The sequence below is a fragment of the Monodon monoceros genome, unplaced genomic scaffold (genome assembly GCF_005190385.1).
Source record: "Monodon monoceros isolate NGI ecotype Baffin Bay Population unplaced genomic scaffold, NGI_Narwhal_1 Super_Scaffold_21, whole genome shotgun sequence".
NCBI classification, from domain to species: Eukaryota; Metazoa; Chordata; class Mammalia; order Artiodactyla; family Monodontidae; genus Monodon; species Monodon monoceros.
In genome coordinates this window covers 38269268-38283290 of record NW_021703778.1, presented here as the reverse complement: position 1 = coordinate 38283290, position 14023 = coordinate 38269268, and the positions used below count along the sequence as shown (strand labels likewise).

The 14023-nt window shown below is 49.7% G+C and overlaps 1 protein-coding gene across 1 annotated transcript in view; it reads left to right on the top strand.

The window, feature by feature from the left end:
- Window positions 1–10409: 10409 nt before the first annotated feature.
- The window catches only part of ACAN (aggrecan), a 35136-nt gene continuing 31522 nt past the window's right edge, over window positions 10410–14023 (top strand). The window contains 3 exon segments of the mRNA XM_029237072.1: window positions 10410–10479; window positions 12237–12620; window positions 13569–13743. Of these exon segments, the coding sequence (XP_029092905.1) occupies window positions 10410–10479; window positions 12237–12620; window positions 13569–13743 (629 nt within the window).

Here is a 14023-nt window from a genome sequence, read left to right as displayed (position 1 = left end):
AGGGTATATCATGTAGGATACTTACAGGCCATGAGGACGGGCTGGACTTCATTCTAAGGACATTTGTCCTGTTCTGCCATGAAATATAGTTCAAGATTCCTTTTTTTTTTTTTTTTTTTTTGCGGTACGCGGGCCTCTCACCATTGTGGCCTTTCCCATTGCGGAGCACAGGCTCCGGACGCGCAGGCTCAGCGGCCATGGCTCACGGGTCCAGCCGCTCCGCAGCATGTGGGATCTTCCCTGGCCGGGGCACGAACCCGTGTCCCCTGCGTCGGCAGGCAGACTCTCAACCACTGCGCCACCAGGGAAGCCCAGGCCAAGATCCCTTTTGCTTTAGCTGTCCCTCCTGACCTGAGCTCAGCATCCCTGACTCATTCAAGGTTCCAGTGTGATACAAGCTCCCTTCCTCTATCTCCTCCTGCCACACCACCCGACAGGACCAGACTACTCAGGGGACATAAAGACTTTTGTTTGATAATTTAAAGGAAATTAGAAGTTTAGAGCAATTTGTCATGGGAATCATCATTCCCTGCCTCTCCTCCTAACTGGAAATTAGCCATTTCCAGAGGCCTCATCCATGGATATTCTGGCCAGAGCTGCCAAGAGACTTCCCCAAGCTCACCCAGATAGCAAGTGATGAGTCAACGGTATGAATTCAGGTCGTATTTTTAAGGTACCCACCTTCTCCCAAACCATATTGTCTCCCTGGAAACTGAGAAGAGGCCATTTGAGGAAATTGCATGGGGTTCAAAGTAGACCCCAGAGAGAAGATGAAGAACAGAGTATCTCTTGTCACAATAGATCAGTTATTACTAGCAAGGACCTTTATTGGTGGGTGAAAGGAATCACGACAGAAAGGCCAGAGAGAGGAGAAATTGATGTTTTCTAAAGTCTTTTATGTGCTCTATGCCCTGAACCAGGGTCTACTCCTTCCAATTTCCCATTGTGCACATCACCCACCTCCGCAGGGAGGGCCTTTACCTTCAAACCTACATAGACCTTCAGCAAACCAAGGCCAGTGCTGTCTTTGTTGTGGGACCAGCATTCTCCTGGCCCCTGGTAAGGACAGGGAGTTTGGCCACAGATTGACGTTGGCAGATATAGCTCATTGGGCTGATGTCTGAAGCTGAAATTCAGAAAGGGCTTCCTTCCCTTGAGTCGCCTCTCCCTGCAAGGAGTTGGCCAGTTCTTCTAGCTGGTGGAGGCAAGGGTCCTCACATAGCAGGGTGGGACATTAGAAAGGTCCAGAACACCCAGCCCAAGGGAGGGCTCTGCTGACTTTTCTGGTGAGTTGGCTGATAGGAGGCCAATTATTCATGAGCAAGTGATGTTCATGCCTTTGCAGACACTGGCTGAGATATGGCGCATTCAATCAAGAATGACTTGATTGGAGCTCTTTTAAATACCAGCCCTGAAGACCCCTGGAAAGAAGTTAACAAGGGCTGCCTGCAGCCCAGCAGAGCAGAATTGGATTTGTGTAGTGGCCATCTTTTTTTGGACCCCCTCAGGCAATTTGCCTGAAGGACTTTGGGGAAGAGCTGCCATGTTGGGCTGCAGGGGCCATTCCTCCATTGGACTTCTAGGCACAGAGGGTAAGACAGGACTCGGAGCTCTGGCTGGGGATCTCCCTGCTGATGGAAGGTCCAAGAGTGGGTCAGGACTCTCACTTGGGAATTCACCTTCTCCAGATTGGACCCTGTGTTAATCTTTGTCAAGATCCCCCCAGCCCTGCCCATATTCCAGGTACTCTGTAGTCCTGGGCAGAGCTGGAGTAAATGTGGATTTCCCTCTGATGAACTAATTAGGGACTCATTTTACGCTCTACCAATCCCTAAAACCCTCTGGATCTGAAATTCAATGAGAACATCCCCTATCTTCCCCTTAATTTAAATATGTTTGTTGACTGAAGAGTGGAGTGAATGAGTAAAACTAATGAATGTAGAGGGGCTGGGAATGTTGAGAAGAAGCATGGAATTTATAGCCATAAGACATGGATTCCAAGCCAAGTTCAGCCACTTACTATCTGTGTGACTTTTGGCAAGCTGCTTAACCTCTCTGAGCAGTCATCTCACAATCTGTAAAGTGAGGATAACAAAACCAATCTTTGAAAGTTTTTTTTAAGCATGGCGTTATGTACCATTATGATCAGAGTATAGTTCCTGGCACATAGTAAGCCCTTCATAAAGGTAGTCTTCAGATGGTCCCTGAAACCACAGTATAAGCTGATTCTGACTGTAAGATACTCACTGCTGCTGGAGGGTGGAACCGGGAGGGCTGCCCTCAGTCAGTGAACACGGAGAAGCTCTGAGAGTGACAGGTCTTGTGTCACTGGATACGACCCCAGCAGCATTAGGATCTTACTTACAGTCCAGAATTTTACTTGAACCCACATCCTGTGCCCAGGCTTGGTGCGAATGCAGGAATGAGCCTAGGTTAACCAAGTTGGTGGGGGAGGGGGTCCCATGGTTTGTTATCATTGCAGATCAAAAGCCCATCCTCATGGGCCATCATTTAAATTAGATCGAGGCATAAACTGTATTTGGGTGTAACTTCTTATCAAGTCAGCACGTGTTGGTTGTGGAGCTACTACATGCAGAGCCCTGTCCTCAGCGACCACGGCAGGTGCTCAGTGCATCTATGCTAGACTGAATGCCGTGATGGGTGTACATGATGCAGCTGTTCTCTTCTCCTTCCTCAGTGAGGGAGGATTCAGTTGGACAAGACTTAGGAAAGGAGACAAAATTTACTGAGAGCCACACAGTGTCTCTCATTTAATCCCCACGAAAGCCCTATGCGATAGATCCTATTTGATCAGCACTTTAGAAGTAAGGAAACCAATCCTTCAAGAGGTTAAATAATTGGGCCAAGATTTTATGTTCCCATATAAGTATCAGGACTGCGAGTTAACAGCATCTATGTGACTCCACAGCCATCTTCTCACTACACAGTACTGCCCTCCACCCAAGCCATTCCACCCAGCCACCCAGCCACCCACACACCCCCATAAGTGCTTGGCCTGGTAGTTTAAACCAGCGGTGGGAAAGAAGTCACAAGCTGGGATGTATTCGTTAATTAATTGGTGGTAACAACAAGGAATGACAAGAACATGGGCGGAAAGGAGATGGTTTCAGGCCAGGGTACCTGGAAGTTCCCAGGAGGTAGTATTTGCACTGTGTTCAGAGAAGGCTATGATTAGGTCAGATGTAGAGCTGTTCTACAGATGTAGAGTCTTCTGGGAAGAACAAACTGTGTGAGCAAAAGGAAGGATGGGAAAGTGCAGGGCCAGACCCAAGCCAAGGGCACTGCTGGGAGATAAGCCCATGGCCACATTTGCAGAGATACCAGGTATGGACCTGTGTCATTTCTTGATTTCTTTATTTTTTCTCCCAATTCCACCACTTGAGCCTTGCTCCTCTCCTTAGAGCCTCCCCTAATTCCTCTGAGACTTAGACAGGACCCCCACAACCTCACAGCTCCCCTCTTTGCATCCTGCTGCCCCTCACTTCTTCCCCAGCACATTGAGGGCACAAGGGACATCTTTCCAAGTGGGCTTGAACTTTCCCAGATAATGCTGTTCTTGGTGCAGGGGCAAGTAACAGATGATCTGGTTCTTAACCATGGGGGAGGCTGTGATGTGACTGTGAGATGTGACTCACTCTGACCCCATATCAAATGAGTCTGTCTTCTGAACTGTGTGGAGCTGGCATTTAGAATCTCAGAGAACTCCAGGGCCAATTTTCCCACTCTGCCCCATGTCAAAGATGGAAAAACTGACGTTCGGGGTCATACAGTCATTCTAGGCAGGGTCAAGGTGAGGATCCAGTGCCCACTCACTGATGTCTGCTATCTCTGGATATAGGTTTGTCTCCATCTGCTAGGCTATAAGCAACTCAGAGGAAAACCCTTCCTCCCCACCTCATTGTGCCCTTCTGTCTAAGCACAGTGCTGCTTGAGGCCAATCCTAGACAAAACTATGGGCTTGAAAGGTCGATCTACAGCCCCCCACCCACTGCCAGCAGCCTTTTTCAGAGGACCCACTTAATTGCCCAGAAAGCAGGAAAACATTTGCAGAATTTACTTTGCTTTGGTGATGACCAAGCAAGTAACACAATAGGAATAAGGAAATCAACTATATGGGAAAAGATATAGATGGAGAGAGAATATGGAAAAGGGAGAGAAGAGAAAGAGGAGGAAATACAAAAACAGTATTAGCATCCATGAAAATTACCTTCACAGTGTTCCTGGGGTGAAGCTTGCATTCTGATTCCAGTTTGCAGTTAGGAAAACTGAGGGCTTGTATATGTTCTCCTGGAATCAGTTTCCTGGCTCCCCTTTTGCACACCACCCCCCACCATGTCTATTTAGAATATGTGGAAAATTAGCAGCTGCAGTTGGGGTCACTCTGGCCAGATGTGTCCTTGGTGTGGGAGCCCTACCACTTCCCCTATGCTGGGTTTAAAACTCCAATCTCAAGTGCATATGGCACCACTTGTATGCATGGATCCATGAGTGGTAAGAGAAGAGGCACCACTGGGAAGTTAGCCTGCAAATAAATGATGTGCTGGAGGCTGGTGGCTAGGGGAATGGCTGACCTTGGTCCTCTTGAATCTCTCCTCAGGACTTAAGTCACAGACACAGGGCTTCTTGGGTACTGACAAATCTTACTGGTCAACCCGCCTACTAAATTCCAGCATCCACCCATTCGTTTAACAAGTAGGTGTCAAATACCATTTTTTGTTGTTCCCGACCCCCAACCCACTCCCCACCCGACCCGCACTGTGTGAATTAACACAGGAGGACTTTTTTTTTTTTTCACTTAAGGCTTGATTTTAACTTTAAGGAGGTCACAGTCTGCATGATGAGGCCAAGCTAACGTATGTAAAACAATAGAGAAAAATAAGTGCTAAAGTGGCTGTACAAGCAGTCACAGTTGGGAGAGCAGAAGTGAGGGGCAGGGCCTGACGAGACTTCGCGGAGGACACGGGGGCCCTGCAGGGTCAGGGAAAGGGGAGTGGATACATTCACTTAACCAGCAAACATTTGCTGAGTCCACACTAATGTAGCTGTCAGGCTGGGCCTGGGAACATGACATGGAGATGACTGTGACCCCACCCTGCCCTCAGGCTGGCAAACTGGCCTTGGTTTTAGGGTCAGCTTCAGAACTCATGCAGGACAGCAAAACGAAGGAAGAATAAGGCTTCATTAGAAAAGGAGAAGTGCTCATTACCCTTCTGCCGGCTGCCTTCTTTATTTAGTGTTAGTGACTTCCAGGAGTGTGCTGGTAAGCCCACTCTCAGAAAAGGAAAGAAGAAAAAGAAAAGCCCTTGTTCGTAGTGTTTCCTGATTTCCATGGTGTAGATACTCCCATCGTGACCAATTTCAAGCACTGGCTCTCCCTGGAGCCCTGGGAAGGGAAGACCCTGGGGGGGTGACACTCCTGGGCTGCACCTGGACTATGACCTTCCCAAAGTCACACACTGTCACACCCTGTACTGATGCGCTAGCATTAATCGTTACTGCTGTGCACATCACAAGCAAGCAGTATATTCTCTAGCTGAGATTTATTGACTGCAAAATGGTCTACCTCAAAGGGCTGTGTCCCTCATGGGTGCTCAGCAAATGTGGGCCTCCGGCCCAAGCCTCCTCCCTCAGAGGCCTGGGGTTGAAGGAGGTGACTTCTAAGGTTCTTGGGCCTCCATTTGTTCAATTCATTCATTCATTCATTTGGTAGATATTTCCTAATTGCCCTCTCTGTCTGCTGGATACTCTGCTGGGGGCCAGGGAGACAGTGAGGAACAAGCAGACACAGTCGCCGCCTTGTGGAGCTCACAAACCTGGCATTAAGACAGCCAGTCCTGAGAACTCGGGACCAGAATGCTGGTCCTGGCTCCATCTCCAGCTTACTGTGTGGCCTTGAGCAAATCACTTACCTCCTTTGGCCTCGGTTTCTTCACCTGTAAAATGGAAGAGTTGGACTTGATGTTCACTAAAGTCTATCCCAGCTTTGACCTTCTGTGGCTCCAGGGAGGGAGGAGAAGCCACATGAGGAACATTTGAAGGGACTAGGAATGTCTCCATAGGAGAACAGCAGATGGGAGAGCAGATTAGACCCCTGAAGATCTAGCATGAGTCCCATAAAGGAGGAGTGGGCTTGTTTAGTGTGGTCCCTGAGGGTAGAACTCATGGGTGGAAATTGTAATAGGGGTGGGTCACCTTGACTCCATCTTGAAATATATTGAGCACAATTGGAGCTGTCCAGCCATGGGTGGGTCACCCCGTGAAGGAATGAGCACTTCCTGTTCGATTAGAGGCTGAAGACCACCTGTCCCGGCCACATAGAAAGGATTTCCGGCAGTGAGGTCATGATTGTAAAACCCCAAAGCCATCAGTTCTGAAGGAACCAAAAGCAGTCATTTGGTCCACCGTGCTATGTGGAAGAAGCAAATAGGATGCAAAAAGATTACAACTCCATGAAACGCAAGTAGATGCCTAAGGAAAAAGACCAGAAGGAAAACTATCAAAACACGAATAATAGTTGGATTAGGATTGAGGATTATGGTGATTTATTTTCTCTAGTTTCTTATTTTCCAAAGTTTGGTAGGGTGGTGATGTTGTTTTTGAAGAAAACGCAGTTTTATTCTTTATAGAAAGTCATCTAGTCCAACCCTCATCCCAGGGCAAGAAACCACCCTGTAACCGCTAAACCCTCTCCAGTCCCCACGTTCTGAGGGGCTCACCCGGGCCTGACGCCAGGGAGGTGGGAAGAGAGTGGCGCTGGTGGATGCCTGCTGAGTGCCAGACCCTGGGCTGGGTACCAAGCCAGAGACACAGCCCCCGCCCTCCAGAAGCGGGGCCCGCCTGGCACCTTATCCTACTCGGTCTCTGAAACAGCAGTGGAGGTGGGTCCTGTGTTATTAGAGCAGGAGGTGGCCGAGCCAGGACTGGGACCCAGGTCTGGGGGTCTCCACTGCACGTTGCTGGTATAGGAATTCAGGACAAGCAGGCAAGCTGCCCATTCAATCCCATAATCTGATGGAATAAAGGTCAAAGGCCCAGCTGGGTTGGCAACCATGGGACAGAGTCTAGCTGAAGAGGAGGTGGGTTTTCCTGTGTTCAGCTATGGGTCTCTCTCTCTCTCTCTCTCTCTCTCACACACACACACACACACACACACACACACGCACACGCACACGCACACACGCAGCCTCAGCTCAGGTTCAAAGCACTAGGAAGATTACTTTCTCCCATCAAGCCTCCTAACAATTCTCTCCTAAAAAAAGTCGATTCCTTGATGATGAACCCAACCTCACGCACATGGCTCCCACAGAAGCTCCACTCACACACCCCTGCCTTCACCCAGCATCCACTTCCCACTCTCCAGGCTCCTCTTTCCCTCCATTTCAGATGCCCCCTTCCCCCTTCCTCAGTCCCAGCTACCCAATCCCCTCGCCACAACTAACTCTGCCTCCCATGGAGAAAGGCCTCCCTGTTGACGGACTGGCAAAGTCCATCTCATCACATAAAGGCTCAGTGAGTCCTGGAGACACTTGGAATCCAGACAGAATGGAATTTCTCCCTATTTTCTTTACAGCTGAGAAAACACACGCAAACACAAGAGCATATTTATTGCGATATTTCTATCCCAAAGTTTGTCTTAAAAAAAAAAGAAGGAGAAATAAAATTAGTTTCTCTGCCCACACCCCGCCTCCCCCATGCCCACTCCCTGCCCTTTTCATTCCTGGCCGAGGCCAGGGAGAAAAACAGAGCGGGCCCAAGCCCCACAGAGAACCATTGCCTCCCGGACAATGTCAGGCTTGTTCAGAGAGTGAGGAAAGAAGCACAACTCCGAAAACATACACAGAACTTCCCCGTGAAGGGTGTTCCTGAGGGAAGAAGAACAGGCAGCCTTGTGTCTGGACACGGTTTCCCTGAGGCTCTGGGAAGAGGGGGGCCCGCAAATCTAGCCCCCTCCTCACAGTGGAGGAGACACCTGACTGTTTTAGCCTCCGGGGGAATATTTCTTGGTCATGACGGATCACACTGGACCTGAGAGAGCCAGAACCTGGAGCCCCAGAGATTTTTCTTTTTGAAGACAGCCTCTAAGGAGAAACATCCCTGAGGAGAAGCAAGGGGCTGCTTCTTAAGCTTTTGGGATTTCCCAGACTTCCCACTCATTTTGTGCCTCATGGCTCCATCTCTGTGGCCCCAGCAGCACCCGTACAGACGGCCCTTCATCCCTCAGGTGCCCAATGTATGTGGAATGAATGAAGGATAGCAGTGGAAAGATCACTCAAATGACAGACTGAGGTCACCCAAGAGGGTCCCCAGAGTCCTGGGCCCTGCCCGCCCCTCCCGCACAGATTCCAGAGATGGGGACCACGGGAGGCCCTCATCCTCATATCCATCCGGCCCCAGCTGATGGTGATTGAGCCAATAGCGACGCCTGCTGGGCCATCAGCCGCTGACAGAGTCGAGGTCAGGGACACTGGCCGCAGCCTCAGTTGGGCATTACTCTGAGCCTCTGAAAGCTCCCTTCTTGTCTTTAGTTCCAGGCTTCCTCCCTCCTTCCGGCGGAGCATGCATACACTCATTAAACCAAGACTAAACGCTCACAGACTGAGAGGAGGGCAGGGAAGGTGCCAATGCAGGTCCGTCCAACAGAACAGCTCAGTAAACATCCTCGGGCACGTGTCATGGGGTGCAAGTCACAGGTGTCGGCAGTGTGACTGCCCACATCCTGGCTGCACGTTAGAACCTTCTGGGGAGCTTTTAAAACGTCTGAGGACCAGGCTGAAGCCCAGGTGATCTCAACGTGCAGCCAAAGCTGAGAAGCACCGCTCTGGTTGATCTCTTGGAACTTCAGATGGGTTTTCTTGGGGTCTACCTGCACTCGCCCACTTGGAGTCAGGATCCCAGTAATGCAGGGGATGCCCTTCAAAGATTAGTATACTTAGCGTGACAGTTTTCCAGCAGATGGCAATAAGGAAAGTTTGTTTCTCTAATTCACATGAAGTCATTGTTTGGGCCAGCAAGAGGGCTCCAGGGATCCTGGGCTCTCATTTCTCTCCTAAATTATAAACCTGTCCATCCCACAGAGCTCTCTGGGTGAGCATCCTTCCCCTGACTTGAACCAGGCCCCTGAATTGTGCCCCAAATCTTGGAGCATCCTCCATCCTAAAACGCACAAGATTCCTGAATTTGAAATTGGTGGCAGGTCCAGATTTCATCAGGGAGGTTGGGTAACTCATGTCACTTTTCTGGGCCTGGGGAATTGTGTTAGTCAGGGTTCTCCAGAGAGATAGAACCATTTGGATGTGTGTATACATATAGAAAGAGATTTATTCTAAGGAATTGGCTCACATGATTACTGAGGTTTTTGGCAAGCTAGAGACCCAGGAGAGCTAGGGTGTTGTTCCAGCCTGAGTCTGAAGCCTTGAAACCCAGGAAGAACCAATGTTTCAGTTTGAGTCTGAAGGCAGTTTGAAGGTCATCAGGCAGGAGAAATTATCTGTTATTCGGGGGAGGTTCAGCCGTTTTGTTTGACTCAGGCCTTCAACTGATTGGGTGAGGCTCACCCCCATTAGCTGGGCAATCTGCTTTACTCAGTCTGCCAATTTAAAAGTTAATCTCATCCTTGGGACTTCCCTCGCAGTCCAGTGGTTAAGACTTCGCCCTCCAATGCAGGGGGTGTGGGTTCGATCCCCGGTTGGGGAGCTAAGATCCCACATGCCTCACAGCCAAAAAACCAAAACATAAAAAGCAGAAGCAATATTGTAACAAATTCAGTAAAGACTAAAAACTGGTCCACATCAAAAAAAAAGAAAAATCTAAAAAAAAAAATGTTAATCTCATCCCCAAACACCCTCATAGACCCACCCAGAATAACGTTTGACCAAATATTGGAGCCCAGTCAAGTTGACATAAAATCAACCATTGCAGGGATCCTTTAGGATGAGCCTTTGTTGGTCAGAAGATGAGAGGTTCCCTAGAAAAGGTAGGAGGAGGTTTCCAGCCTCACACCAGTAATTAAACTGAGAAATCCGTGAAGGTTTTGTGAGGAGGGGACTCTTGGAGAAGATATCTCTCGAGTCACATGCAGCTTCCTTACCTTTCTTTTTTTCATTTTTATTGGAGTATAGTTGATTTACAATGTTGCGTTAGTTTCTGCTGTACAGCAAAATGAATCAGTTATACACATACATATATCCACTCTTTTTTTAGATTCTTTTCCCATATAGGTCATTACAGAGTACTGAGCAGAGTTCCCTGTGCTTATACAGTATAGCCTCCTTATCCAGATGCAATTTCAGATCCACAGGCCAGGAGTTTATCACACTTGTCATGTGACACATGACCCTCAACCTCACTGTATCTGAACCTCCGAATAACTCCTCTCTTCCAGGTGAACTATGACCACTTTACTCTTCGTGTTTCTGACTCTGAGAGTCATCGCAGCAGCCATCTCAGTAGAAGTTTCAGGTGAGGACATTCCCACTCATGTCTCATCTCCCTAGCAGGCACTGAGGACTGGACTCTGGGGATGGGGGAACCGAGCCTAGTCCTGCCAGTCCTGGTGCTTACTCTGGGCCATCACCCTAGAGGCCCCTCTTACCCTCCTCCAGCCCCAAAGCTCCCTAAAGAATGAGGAACCTGTAGGGCCAGTGAGATGTGTCCGCTCAGATCTATCCTCCCTCTGGGTACCCAGAACGCCCAGAATTCCCTGTCCAGCTGGACCCAAGTCACTTCCAGGGCTTCATGGTTCGTTCCTCTGAGTCCATCCTCCCATGGAGGAACCATGCCTCCAGTCTGAGAGGTGAAGGGGTGGCTGTCTGAGTGTAGACAGGGCTGGAATGTGAGGACTGGGGTACACACAGACCCCTCAAAGTGCAGAGCTGTGGTGGGAAGAGAAGGGGCCCTGATTTCCCCTCCTCCAGCTTGGCCAACACATCTCAATGCAAAACTCTAAGGAATCCAAGAATTCTAAATTTGAATCCGGCTTTTCATTTTGAAAAGTATCACTGTCAAATAAGAAGATAGAACATGTTTTACTTAACAATCTGTTGGCTTGATTTATAGCTTTTAAATATTTAGACATATGGTCCATGGGTCTCCATCTGTACTCTTGCTCTGGGACCCCTGGCTATAACCTGGGGTGGTTTGCCCACACAGGCCACCCAGTTCACGAGGGTTGGTTGAGAGCTTTCAAAACTGTAGAGCCAGGCGCTGCTGTCACTTCCAGCTGTCCCCAGAGAACCACCGCCACTAAAACCACACTGTGTCACGTGCTAGGGTTGAGTATCAGAGGGAGGTTTCTGTGAAGGGCCTGGTGGTGACCGGCCAGGACATCAAAAGGTTAGAGTTCACCCCAAACATTCCTGGCTCCCCTTTCCCTGCCTTGTTATGTATCTGCCACCCACAAATACCTGCAACATTTTTATTTTCAACCTCTAGGTTCTCCTGGAAAAAAAGATTCAATAAGTGTATGAATCTCCATGAAAGGTGCTATTTTTTCAAAGGCACCTTCTCTCCAATTCCAGGAAGATCTTTGACTTCTAACAGGATTTGGCAGACAGGCTGCATCTTCCCTATCAATGCTCTCCATGTGTTTTTGTGGAGTCTAATCATATCCCGCCCCACCCCAGTCTGACCCTTTGCAGACTTAAACGTCTGATCCTCTCTGATGCTTCTCCAGCTATAGGCTCCCGATCCCCCAACAGCAGGAGAGCATGATTCACCCTTCTGCAAGGTCAGGATGGAGCCTGAAGCAGACCTCTTTATAGCAGGCCTCGCTATACTCCTTAAGTATTGGATATTTTTATATCTTAGCTTAAAAAGTTGTGTGGATATTTTTTCCTCCCTATAATAATTTTTTCTATCCCCAGATAATTTTTTACCAATTTTTGAGTCAAGCTGTCATTCCAGGAAGATGGGTTCTGTTTATCCTATGGCTTGGCATCGCTTTGGGTACCCCAGTTTGAGAAACAGAGAGGTGGTCTCCCCTCTGAAGCTTCCCCTGCCCTCCTCTGCAGCCCTTTCTGGCTCCATAGTTCCTGTCTTGAGGCACAGAGACCAGAGGTCTTGAGAAAGCCACTCTGGAAAGGGAATTCCATATGGCGCAGGATAGACACCAGCACACTCGTGGGACTTTGTCATTTCCAGAAGCACTGACAGGGAGGCTGGGTGGTCCTCTCTGGGCACTAACAGGTCTGTCTCCCACCCCCGTGTCTCCCGCACAGACCCTGACAACTCGCTGAGTGTCAGCATCCCTGAACCGTCCCCGCTGCGGGTCCTCCTGGGGAGCTCCCTCACCATCCCTTGCTACTTCATCGACCCCATGCACCCCGTGACCACTGCCCCCTCCACCGCCCCCCTCGCCCCAAGAATCAAGTGGAGCTGCATTTCCAAGGAGAAGGAGCTGGTGCTGCTGGTGGCGACTGAAGGGCAGGTGCGGGTTAACAGTGCCTACCGAGACAGGGTCACGCTGCCCAACTACCCGGCCATCCCCAGCGACGCCACCCTGGAAATCCAGAACCTGCGCTCCAATGACTCTGGGATCTATCGCTGCGAGGTGATGCACGGCATCGAGGACAGCAAGGCCACCCTGGAGGTCGTGGTGAAAGGTGAGAGCCTCCTCCCACAGGGGCCCTGCTTCACCTGCAGGAAGAACCAGAATGGCATCCTCTCTCGGGCCAGGCTGTCTGGCTTTCAAATCCCGGCTCCTCACCCTGATGGTTTGCACCTCAGTCAAGTTACTTAACTTCAGTTGCTTGCCCTGTAACACAGAGCTGGTAACATCACTCTCTCTGGAATTTAAATGAATTAAATTCTTCAGGGCCACAGTCGCATGAAAATGACAGTCTATTCTTCCCATCAATCCTGTGATTCGGTTGCCTTGTGATCATCGCCATTTTACAGACAAGCAAACTGAGGTTAGGTGACCTGCCTGAATGAAGTTTCCCTGGAAGTGAGCCAGAGCAGTCTCCTGACTCTCTACCCAGGTGTCTTTTCCCTCCCCCATCTCCAGTTCCAGAAGCCAAAGAAAGGGATGAGGACACCCTGGTTCCCTTGCTCTTGATGGACCAAGGAATATGGTTGTCCTTGGTTGGCTCTAGGACTTCAGTCAGCACCAGATTTTTTCTGCTGGGTGACTCTGCCAAAGACGATCCACTTCTGCCTGTGCCTTAAACAGGATTCCCACTAGGATGCCCCTGGGCTGAGGGTGCATGGAGCTCTAAGTGTCTCTTTCTGCAAAGCAAATATAGGGACCTGGAATGACAAGAAAAAATTATAAGGAGGCAGATTTTAGTTCAAGTCAAAGAACTTTCTGATTATCAGAATTATCACAGGTTTCCAAAAAGATGCCTTGTGAGGTAGTGAGCTCCCCATTACCGGAGGTGTTCCAGGAAAGGCAGAAGGACCACATGCAAATGTGGAGACAGGAGCCACCCATCAGCTAGGGGCCCGACCAGATGTCTCTACATCCCCTTGACTCCTGCCCTAATTCTGCAAGGGCCTGGGTGACGGGAGGCTGTGCCTGACCTGCTCTCTTAACGTCTCGTGTCTTGCAGGCATCGTGTTCCATTACAGAGCCATCTCCACACGCTACACCCTGGACTTCGACAGGGCGCAGCGGGCCTGCCTGCAGAACAGCGCCATCATCGCCACGCCCGAGCAGCTGCAGGCTGCCTATGAGGACGGCTTCCACCAGTGCGACGCCGGCTGGCTGGCAGATCAGACTGTCAGGTGATCCCCAGGCTACCATAGGAGTAGGGTGGGTGATGGGCTGGAACGTTGAACAGTACTGAGCTGGTGCCAGCCAGACACAGAGCCCAACCTCAGCTGGGGCTGAAGGGATGCCTTGACCAGTTCTAGGTCAGGTCCCGATGACCTGTCCCAAATCCTTGGCCTTCTGTCCTGCGGTGGAGTGAGTGGCCACTAGCAACTTTGCGCTACATGAGCATTTTCTCCATGCAAGTTACACATGATTATTTTTCCTACTCATTTTTCCCTTTGCCATGATTTC